The 11,221-nt window shown below is 32.5% G+C and overlaps 1 protein-coding gene across 1 annotated transcript; it reads left to right on the plus strand.

Moving 5' to 3' along the window:
• Nucleotides 1-8,310: 8,310 nt before the first annotated feature.
• Nucleotides 8,311-9,119, plus strand: LOC107944786 (uncharacterized). The gene is made up of 2 exons (XM_016878614.2): nucleotides 8,311-8,579; nucleotides 8,657-9,119. Exons 1-2 carry the CDS (start codon nucleotides 8,349-8,351, stop codon nucleotides 8,849-8,851), a joined length of 426 nt encoding a protein of 141 aa, XP_016734103.2. The 5' UTR covers nucleotides 8,311-8,348; the 3' UTR covers nucleotides 8,852-9,119.
• The last annotated feature ends 2,102 nt before the right edge of the window (nucleotides 9,120-11,221 follow it).

Genomic DNA, 11,221 nt, shown 5'->3' on the forward strand with positions numbered 1-11,221 from the left:
ACGATTGTAGTTCATACAAACTTACCTCGGTACTAAAGTCATAGAAGTAAAGTCGAGCTAATCCAAAGCTTTGGCTTTTCCTCGATTTTAAGTCTAATTGTGGTTTATCTTGACCTAAATAAATAATTTCATTCTATTAAGTACTTCTAGAATTCAATTTAATCAATAATTCATATTTATACAAAATTAAAAATTTCCCCTTAACATTTTAACTTTTCACAATTTAATCCTTAAGCTCTTAATTTAAAATCTAACCATTTTAACCTAAATCCAACTTAACCAATGTTACAAGGGACCTTTAAAAAACCCATTATTATTTACAATTCACAATAAAACCCATGAATTTATACTTTTAATAATTTAATCCCTAATTACAAAATTCAACAAAAATCACTTAACAAACCATGTTTATTTTACAACAAAGATTAATAACCTATCAACTAACATAAAAAATACAAAAGCATCCATGGAAAGCCCCTTAACCTTTAAAAATTTTACAAATTAACCCCCGGGCTAACTAGATTAAGCTAAAACGAACTAAAAACATAAAAAAATATATTAAAAACGAGAGACAAAATCATACCATGCAAGGGAAACAAGCATTTTCTGAAATCTCCTCTTCCTTTAATGGCTAACGTCACTTTTAGAAAGAAGAGTGTGGAAGATGATACTTTCCTTTAGGTTATCTTTATCATTTATTTATTAAATTACTAAATTAACCTTTAAAATCATTTAAACTACCATAAAACCTATCCATCACAATCCACTATCTTAGTATATATTTTAATTTCCATCTAAGTCCATTTGATTAAGATTTCACATCAATCTGATCCTTTTAAATAATAAAACTCAAGTTTTACACCTTTTATAATTTAGTCCTTTTTACCTAATTAACCTCTTAAACCTCAAAAAATTTTAACAAAATTTTAATATGACCTTAATGTAATCTTGTAGTCATTAAAATAATAATAAAATAAAAACTCACTCGTTAGAATTGTGGTTCCAAAACCACTATTTTTGACACCACTAAAAATAGGTTGTTACATGAAGAGTACAAGAACTTTGAGTGTATTATAATATTTACATTGGTACACTACATTTTAATCAAAAAATAAATAATTAACCCAATTCGAAGTGTTGGTCAAACCATACTAATTTTTTTCATTTGTAACCATACTATTTTTAATTTGCTTTCACCCTATATGTTTTTAAAAATATCGGGACACTACTCTTGTAAGCGAATACTCGCCAAACTCGAAATTTCTTTTTTTAAAAAAAGTAGTACATTTATCTCAAAAGTTTTGACTCATATCGTTCCATACCCAGATAGTACGACCGAGTTGGGCGTGGTATATTACATGTCACCCACCTACACTCCTAATCGAAACACTCCAACTTGTTATTCAGTAAAGTAATTTTATGTCAAATTAATTGTACAAACTATGTATCATTTCTAACACCGTTCAAGGGATCCTTCTTTAAGTCACACTAAAAGCAATACAATGTGATGATCCTACCTATCTCTGAAATGGAGAAAAGGTGAACACTATAACACCCTACACTCGGCCTAGAACTTATGTCCGGAGTGTGAAGGGGACAATGATAAATTTAAAAATTTAGCCACTTGATCCCGTAACTCATCTTATATTGGAAAACGAAGATTCTGAAAATGAATGGTCAGGAAATAAAATGTTTAGCTAGACCTTTTGTGTATTCTTTAGATAATCTCATACTCGAAACAATAATTTTATGTCAAAATCACTCAATCATTTTTTTAGTTTAGTAGCGGAAAATTGCCAGATTTTAGTTTTTAAAATCGAATACCAATTTGTAAGTTTGAGTGATTTTGCAGTTTTAAGTAAAAAATACCAAAAATTGGCGAACAGAAAAAAAAAAGCCAAAACAAAGTCCAAAAAATACTTTACTGTCCAACATAGTTAAAAACGTAAAACCATCTTAATTAATTTTTCGAGAATCCAATCCAAGCTCCCTCGCATCGACAGATTCTAAGATTGATGAATACCTAAAAGGATAAAACAAAAGGGTGAGCTATAAAGCTTAGTGTGTAACTAAACTGAAGCAAAGAACATAAAGAACACAATAAACAAATCAAAGTATTGCAGAGAGTTTCATAACGAACAATTCAGTAAAACTGAGAATGCGTGTGCTGTAATTTTCAGAAAAACATGCACATATTTTTTAGAAAACTTCTTACCCAACTCTACTACACACCAAATTAGAGTTCCCCATAACTCATCCATCCAAAAGCACACCATGTAACGTCCCAAATATTGGTGTATTTTATTTATTAAATTTTTCCATAAGTAGGTATCTGCTTTGGGGATTAAGGGTTTTGGTTGTGTGTTTGAGGTCATGGGTTCAAACCTCACTCTTGGAAATTTTTGCTATTTTTGTCCCTATTCCTATCTTGGTCGTTATGAGTTAAATACTATTTTCACTAATTTATAATAGAATAAGCCTATTGGTTTAGTGGTAAGACTTTTGCTTACCTCTTCGTTTTAAGTTCAAATCCCATCCTATGTGAATAAGTAGGATTATTTTTGCTAGTCTTTCTTTTGGTAAGATCTCAAGTTGTTGCTTTCTTTTCTTGATCTTTGTTGTCCCCAATTTTTTTTTATTCTTTCAATCAAGTTCAGTAGTAAGTGTTGATTGAATAGATTGTAAATTGATTCATGTGTAATAATCGTTTTTCTCTTTTTCATTATGGAAATCTTCTTTCGTTGGTTATAGCCTTGTTGGTGTGTCTTATCGTTGTTAATTGTTTGCTGGGTTTAGGGGAAACTCAAGAAACGAATAATCCTTCAGTGACTCAAGATTTTGGAGGTGTTGATGATTAGAAGGTAAGGGATTTTTGCAAATTTGGAACTATTGTGGTTGTTTGGAGTAATTAGTGGGGACAAGATTGGTATTTTTAGGAAAATTGAGGAGCATATCCTCTAAAATGGATCCGTTATTGTTGGCTAATCCGTTAAGTGTATGATGTTTTTAGGTGTTGGTATACTCGTTTTGTAATATCCTGAACTAGGGCTTAATCGGAATAGTGGTTTCGTGACCACAAATCTGAGATAGAAATAATTATTTTATAATTATTTTGATGAATATGATATGATTGCATGATTGTGTGAAAATTTCGTGATGAAATTCTATGCCTAAAGTGCTTAAATTGAAAGTAGGGACTAAATCGAATAAGTTGCAAAATTTGCATTCTAGAAGTTTTTAGTATGAAATTGCATTGAAATATTAATTAGGAGGTCTTAAATAGCAATTTTACCAATTTCTAAGTCTATGGACAAAAATTGGACATGGATGGAATTTTTTGAAAGTTTAGTAGTAAGGGCATTTTGGTCATTTAGTTATTAAAATGAATTAAAAACAAAATTAAAAGCCAATTTTTGTCCATCTTCTTCATTAGGCCGAAATTTCAAGGGTTCTCCATAGTTAGGGTTTGTTTCAAGCTTCCAAGCTCCATAGTAAGTGATTCCAAGCCCCGTTTTTAATGTTCTTTATGTTTTTGGAATCCCGGTAGCTTGATTAAGCTTATGTTAGCAATAATTCAACCTAGGGTTTATATTTGGAAAAATACCCATAGGTGAAATTTGTGTATTTTGATGTTTTATGATAGAATATGGGGTTTTAAATTATGTTAGACAACTTGTGCTACTCGGTTTTGAGTGAAAACGAGTAAAAGGGCTTAATCGGCAAAAATACCTAATAGTCACAAGTATATGTTAGAGTAAGAATTTGATGTTGCCATAGAAGGGAAAAATGATCAGCATGTTATAAAACATAAGAATAAGGAATAAAGTTTAATTCCCGAGCCTAGGGGCAAAAGTGTAATTATGCAAAAGTTTAGGGGCAAAAGTGTAATTTTTCCAAAGTTCGTATTAAATGCTGTTTTGATGAATGTATGTATTAAATAAGATTAATTTGGCATTATAGATCAAGAGAAACGAGATTCAAGTCGCGATCGAGGAAAAGAAAAGATTGTGGAGTAAATTGCAAAATCTTTATATTTTGGTACCAAGGTAAGTTCATGTGTAAATAATGTAGCATAATTGTTATTTTTAAGTTATTGATGTTAATTATATGATATTCTGATTTTTATTATGAAATATATGCTTTGTGGTTATTTTGGAATAAAATGAAAATTATGTGTATTAATTGTTAAATATAAAGTACTACCGAGTATTAGTTTTGGTATTTTACGGAAGATGGCAAGGATATGTGTTCGAGGAAAATCCCGTTTGAACCTTAGGAATAGATTAGGATACAAGTGACATGTCACTAGGATGGTTGAGCATCCGAACTCGTTGAGTTGAGTCCGAGTTCACTTATAGATGCGAATGTCCGAACTCGTTGAGTTGAGTCTGAGTTCGTGAAATGTAACTAGGCATCCGAACTCGTTGAGTTGAGTCCGAGTTCACTTATGGATGCGAACGCCCGAGCTCGTTGAGTTGAGTCCGAGTTCACTTAGGGGCGGGTTACATGATTTCTTGATTACATATGAGGCACTTATGTGCAAATTATCCGTGTATCCGAGTTGTATTCCGATGTGTTCAACGGGTGAAATTTCTAGTGAAATGGAAGAACACTTAAGATGCAAGCGACGTTTTGGTAAGTGTTGTGAAATGGACACGTTGGACAGGTATGTTCTTAACCCTCAAGTTGAAAATAGATACAACAACAATAAGGTGGTAAGATGATGAATGATGTTTAGAAATGTGATATATGTTTTGGTGATACCATGTTAAAGTTGTTTGGTATATTTGTATTGTTATGTCACTTTTTATTTACATATGAACTTACTAAGCATTTATGCTTACTCCCTCCTCTTTATTTACTGTAGTTTTGAACAAGCCAGCTCGGGAATCGGGACGGGTCGAAGGTTCGATCACACTATCCAAAGGACTTTCATCTGGGTAAATGGCTTGTAAAACTTAAGTATGGCATGTATAGCAATATACTTATTTTGTGTAAATAATTTTATGATATGGCCATGATTGGTTGAGAAAATGTTTGATATTGATAAGTCATGGTGATGGTTAAATTCAGATCATGTTTGATATCATGGAAGTTTAATAGGTTATCTAGTTCATAACAACTCATGAAAAGATGAAATTTGCCTTAAAACAGAATATTGCTGCAGCAATGACATGAATTTGAAAAATCACTAAAAATAGTATAAATGGAATTAAATGATGAGCAAGTTATGAAATTGAAGCTTAATGAGTCTATTTTCAAATGGATTGAACAAACAGGCATATAAATTATACTTTATGAGATATTTGAAACCTTGTGAAACAGGGCCAGAGTGATTTCTGGATCCTCTATTCTGATTTTATAAATTCATAATAAATTTTAAAAAAATAATTAGAAGTCATTCTTTATATGTACAGATTCCTTATTGAGTCTAGTTTTAATAGAAACAAACCTCATAGTCATTGAAATCCTGTATAGAGAGATATCTGATTCGTAATACACAGAGGTCAGAGCAGTCGAACCCTGAAATAGGGGAGATTTTAACTAATAAACTGTACTAATTGGCCAAACCAAAAATTCTAGAAAAAAATTAAACTAGATATATGAGTCTAGATTTAGGGAAAATTTACGGATCTTGATTTCGAGTTTCGTAACTCGAGATATGATTTTTCTTGTAACTGTGACGCGGGTAGCTAGAAAGCTGTGAATGTAGAAACAAATGATTTAAAGTTCTTAATTTGATAAATTATGTTCGGTAACCCATCAAGCTCGACTCCGGCGACGGTTTCGGGCGTGGGGGCGTTACACGTTTTTGTAACCCATGATAGAAAACATACATGTGCGTAACAAAAATCCGAGAAAACAACGAATGAAAAAATTTGTATCTGGCATGATAAACATATGTCATATACATTTTTATATCTATATTTTTGCATGAGCATTGTATGGGATATATGTTTGCAGAGGAAGTGTAGGAAGTTTATTCTATTTGATGTATTTGGTGGCTCAGCCACACATATATTTTTGTTACCGGGGAATTAATGCCTTATGATCTGGCAGCTAAACTGCAAATGTTCTGAAAAAGTGGCATACAGTCTCTAAGCGGTGTATAGGGTTGGATAGGTACATATACCCTATATGGTGTGTCGGGATGGTCGGAGATGGTGTGTAGCGGATGGAGGTAGGATTGTATTTCTGTATTTGATATGTTCAATTTCTGCTTTGTTATGAAATATATGTTTGAATGATTTCTGAAAACATGTTTTAAATTAAATTTGTGATTCTGTTATTATGAGTTACACACTGAGCTCGAAAGCTCACCTAACCTTCAAATTTAGGACGAGTCGATGTGGCAGGAGCTCGGATAAATGTTTTTATTTAGTATTAATTAAAAATCTAGTTCCTTCTCTTTCGATAATTTTGGGACTATTCTTTTTAAACTTTGAATTTTAACTTGTTTTATTTCTCGTTTTAAATTATTTTGATGTATTTCTTATGATGTTCATTGTATATCCAAAACCAAGGTTTCCAATAACAAATCACATTTTACAAAATCGAACTAGATTAAAATTCCGTTGCAAACTTAAATGTTTTAAAAGTATAAATAGTCAAAGGTTTCATCAAATTGATTAAGATGAGTTCTTTAAATAACTGGATTTTTACTTAGCAAAAGCTAGCGTCACGTTTATATGTGTTCAACGATTATTGGATTTTCAAGTGAGCGTAGTCACCCCTCCAGATCTGGCCATAACATCTAGGTCAGGTTTCGGATTTTAGGCACCAACAGATAATTGTGAACAATGCCACCAGAATTGCAGTCAAACTATCAGGTTAGAAATATGTGGTCAAACCATTATAATTGCTGTCAAGCTGGCAGAACAGAAATGTGGTTAACCCACCAGATAGTGCAAATCATTAAACTAACAGATATTTCCGCTTACCATACTATCCCAACCCCGTGAAATGTGACATGGAATACAAATATAGAATTTGAATAAAAAGCATGTAAGACATGCAGTTGTACAATAACAAAAATCAGAAGGCATGGAATTTCAAGCTTTGTAGAACAGGTGTGTCACAAACTCAACAAAAACAAATCGGTTTCGCCATAAAGTCACATGCATGGACATATAACATATTCATAGATACATTAATTTACATAATCAGACAACATATACTCGTATACGAACATCATGTTAAGTGTATCAGTAAAATCTAGTTGCAAAGTTAAAACTTAAATGAAAGATGTCATTAATATCCTCTTAACAATAAGGTTCTTGTCATTTTCATTTTTATTAATTAAAACTAAAAAAAATATTTGCTTTAAATAAATTGAATACTTGAGACACCTACTCATATAAAAATTGCAAGTCAAATAAACAAACAAGAACTAGAACAATTATTTGGAGCAACGGGAACCTGATGTATTCTGGCAACTGAATTTTTTTTAAAAGAAATATGATTTTTTGGTATTTGCGATGTCTATTTTACGGTTCATGTCGGGGTCCTAGAAATTTCACCTTCAAGACTTGAACCTAGATGTTCTCTCGGGAATGTAATGTTCCTTCCTTACCACTGCACCCAATAGTTATCGGTAGTTTTTAAAAACATGTTAATTAAATATAAACTTATTTGATTAATCCTTGTTGGTAATTTTTAAAAATGAATTTTAATAAAGTACAATTATGTATATTTTCAATCACCTATTCATATCCTTGCGCAATTAAAACTCACAAGCCTAATATTTATTTATAAAAAGGTGAAATGACAATAATATCCTCCTAACTACAAGCCTAATATTTATTTTATAAAAAAAAGGGTGAGATGACAATAAATTTTTTGTTCATATTCAGGTCTAAATTTTAAATAAAATGACTACTTGATATACATACTCAAATAAAAATTGTTGGCCAAATATACATGATGACTATAATAACCCTCTAACTATGGAGCTTTTGTCTTCAATTTAATTAAATTATCTCCCAATATATTTTCAAAGTACCGTTGGACACTGCTAATTGAATTCTTGTTGGCATACGTGAGGGCCTAAAAGGCAATTTGTCCAGTTTAGCCAAGGTCCATGCCAAGATAGATGACATTTATATCCTTTTAACTATAAGGGTTTTGTCGTCTTAACAGGGAGGCTTTTCGAGTTTTATTTTATTAAAACCAAATAATATGACTTTGAATTTGAAGTTATGTTATTAAATATTTTAATAAAATGACTTTGTTATCATATTTAAATTTAAAAGTCTTACTTGTAATGCTAGAAGGTTGTGTATAAATATGTGTATGGAGGTAGATATGAAGCAGAATAGAAGGAGAGTGAACTAAAAAAGGAGTTAAAAATGGCTTGTCCTCCAACTCACAAAGTGGTAAAAGGTGAGCTTAAGAATGGTTCTGATGACTGCCTTGCGAGCTTGATGTATTCGAATTACCAAGGTGCTCCGGTAACGATTAAAAAAGATTCATTACCCACTCCATTTGCGCAGAATATGCTAGTCGACGGTCTGTACGGAGGCCTGGTGTATGATGTTGTTAGGGTTAAGTGGATTATTCTTTGGACCACTGATTGTAAGGTATTAATTAATCAATATATTTTTCATTTATTTTGATTTTGTAGCAGAAGAAATTAATTAATTAAACTATATATCAGGTGGCTACTAAGATCATTCCGACCGAAAACCATATTGTTTGGGAGGATATAGTGAGCATCCTTCAGCCCTACGATAGCTCTGACAACTTGCCCTTATCATGTGGGGGTGCATTTTCCGCCGAAGCTCATATCCATGCAAATGGAGATGGATCTCTAAACCTGACAGCACAAATCATGTGGAGCGGTTGCAAGTAACCTGACTCTCTTTACATCATATATTGCTCCATGCTTATCTCTATCAGTTTGTGCTGTGTGACCCACGGAGGCTGTCTACTTCTTTATATTAATAATACTATTAAATAAATTTGACAGCCACCCCATAATATACTACTGGATTCCTACTTCTTCTACCTTACCTATTCAACATTGTGTGCCTTGTTTCTCCTTTTTCTTTTCTTTTCTGTAATAGTATATACACACACGATTGTGTGAATTAATAAAAAAATGTCTATGTCTGTGTCTATATCTATATCTTTATAAAAGTCTCAACTACATAAAAAAGTGTTGGGTGCAATACTAAGGCATATTGCATATTGCAAGTTTATCTCTATACTTCACTCAAATTTGAAATTGAATCTCTATAGTTTAATTCTAACATAAGTTGGCACCTGAATTCTTATAATGTCTTTCGTTAGTCTAAATATGTTATTCTAATTGAAACGCTCATGCGAATTTAAAAAGATTATTAACACCATCAAAATTCTCTATTAAATTAATTCTAGTCAATTACAATGTAATTTTCTTTTGCTCCTTGGATACCAAGTATAAGTATATTTTTTAATTTGAAAATGGCATGCCAACAAATTTAACAAAAGAATTATAACAACGCTAACAAATGGACCTAAATTCAAGATGTGGAGTTCTCTATTGATGTGACTTCGAGGATCGCTCCTATAACAGGTGTGCTGTATAGAATCACTCCAGCAGACATAAAGGAGTTGAAAGTTCAGCTACAAGAACTGTTAGATAATGGGTTCATCAGATCAAATGTTTCGCCTTGGGGTGCACCAATATTGTTTGTTACGAAGAAGGATGAGACCCTCCGATTATGTATTGATTATAGGTAGCAGCAAAAGTGACCATATTAAGTTGCCCAGGATTGAGAACTTTTTTGATCAGCTAACTGGAGCTAGAGTTTTCTCAAAGATTGATCTATGAGCTAGGTATTATCAAGTTGAAACTTCCAAATATAAAACAACGTAAGATGTTAATAATATCCTCTTAACAATAATAAGATGACTTGTAATATTAAGACGAAGACCGGTAATAATATCTTAACAATTTAAACTATTTTATTTGGAAATCTAACTAAGAATCATTCCCTTGCATGTCCCAACTTGGTGGGTAACAAGTCTTTTAAAAGAATAGCAGGGGTATGGGGTGATTTAATTGCACTGGGCAAGAACCCCAACAAGGCGAGTTGTTTGCTAGTATGCCAAAGCTGGTCAGCATCATGAAACCAGAAAAGGTTGACGATCTGATTTTTCTAGAGGTGGGAGTTCTAGGTTTCCCATTAGAATGGTAGAACAGGGGTTGCCTGAAGTCGAATATGCGAGCCAGTCCTTGACGGGTAACAATGGCAGCGATGGGAAGAATATTGAGCAGGGTAGGGCTGATTCCGTCATGTCAGAATTCGAATCGGTGCTAGGCCTTAGGTCGGATTGGTTGAAATATAGTCATAGAATGCGATTCAATTACTGGTTCGGATTGGTTGAAATATTGTCATCTTCAGCCGTGGTCGTTTAGGAATTTGTTCGCGAATATTGAAGGAAGTTTAAGGTGAATGGTTGAGGTTCAGATTGAAGTCACAAATCGAGGTAAGAATGGAATGGCGGAAGCCTTGGCTAAAGCAGGTTTGTCAAGGAATACCTTGTTTAGAGCATACTGGTAATCCATTTTGGGGTTTGCTGCTTTTATGGTTTTTTGTGCTCTATTTTGGCATAGTTTTGCAGCTTTTGGTTCCTTGTTCGAACTGGTATGGGCTGGGTGATCCCAACACCTCTTCCTGTAATCAATTGAATGAGGAAAAAAAAAGATGGTCAACGGTCAAAATATATAAGAATGTAAAAGAGCAATAGGTAACTTACCTATTCATTTAATATCCTTTTAACAATGAGCTTTTTGGTCAACTCAATAGATCTCCCTTCTCAACTTAGTTGCTGGAGATGCCGGACAAACTTGTCAAAAAAGTAAATGAGACATGTCAACCCATGTGTTAACCGAAGTAGGAGGTAAATATTAGCTTATTTAATTAATCCTTCTTGGTTGCTTTTAAAAAATGGATTTTAATAAAGGACAATTATCTATATTTTGAATCACCTATTCATATCCTTGCACAATTAAAACACACAAGTCTAATATTTGTTTTAAACAAAAAAGGTGAGATGACAATAATATCCTCCTAACTACGAGGCTTTTCTTGATATTCATGTCTAAATTTTAAATAAGATGACTAGTTGAAATAAAAATTGTTGGCCAAATGTACATGATGACAATAATATCCCCTAACTATGGAGCTTTTGTCTTCAATGTAATGATAGACCTATTCATTATATTTTAACTTTT

This window comes from Gossypium hirsutum, chromosome A04, assembly GCF_007990345.1.
Source record: "Gossypium hirsutum isolate 1008001.06 chromosome A04, Gossypium_hirsutum_v2.1, whole genome shotgun sequence".
Taxonomy (NCBI): Eukaryota; Viridiplantae; Streptophyta; class Magnoliopsida; order Malvales; family Malvaceae; genus Gossypium; species Gossypium hirsutum.

Coding starts and splice junctions, on each gene's coding strand:
- LOC107944786 (XM_016878614.2), top strand. CDS start 8,349: ATGGCTTGTCCTCCAACTCACAAAGTGGTAAAAGGTGAGCTTAAGAAT. Junction 8,580..8,656: donor TTTGGACCACTGATTGTAAG/GTATTAATTAAT, acceptor ACTATATATCAG/GTGGCTACTAAGATCATTCC.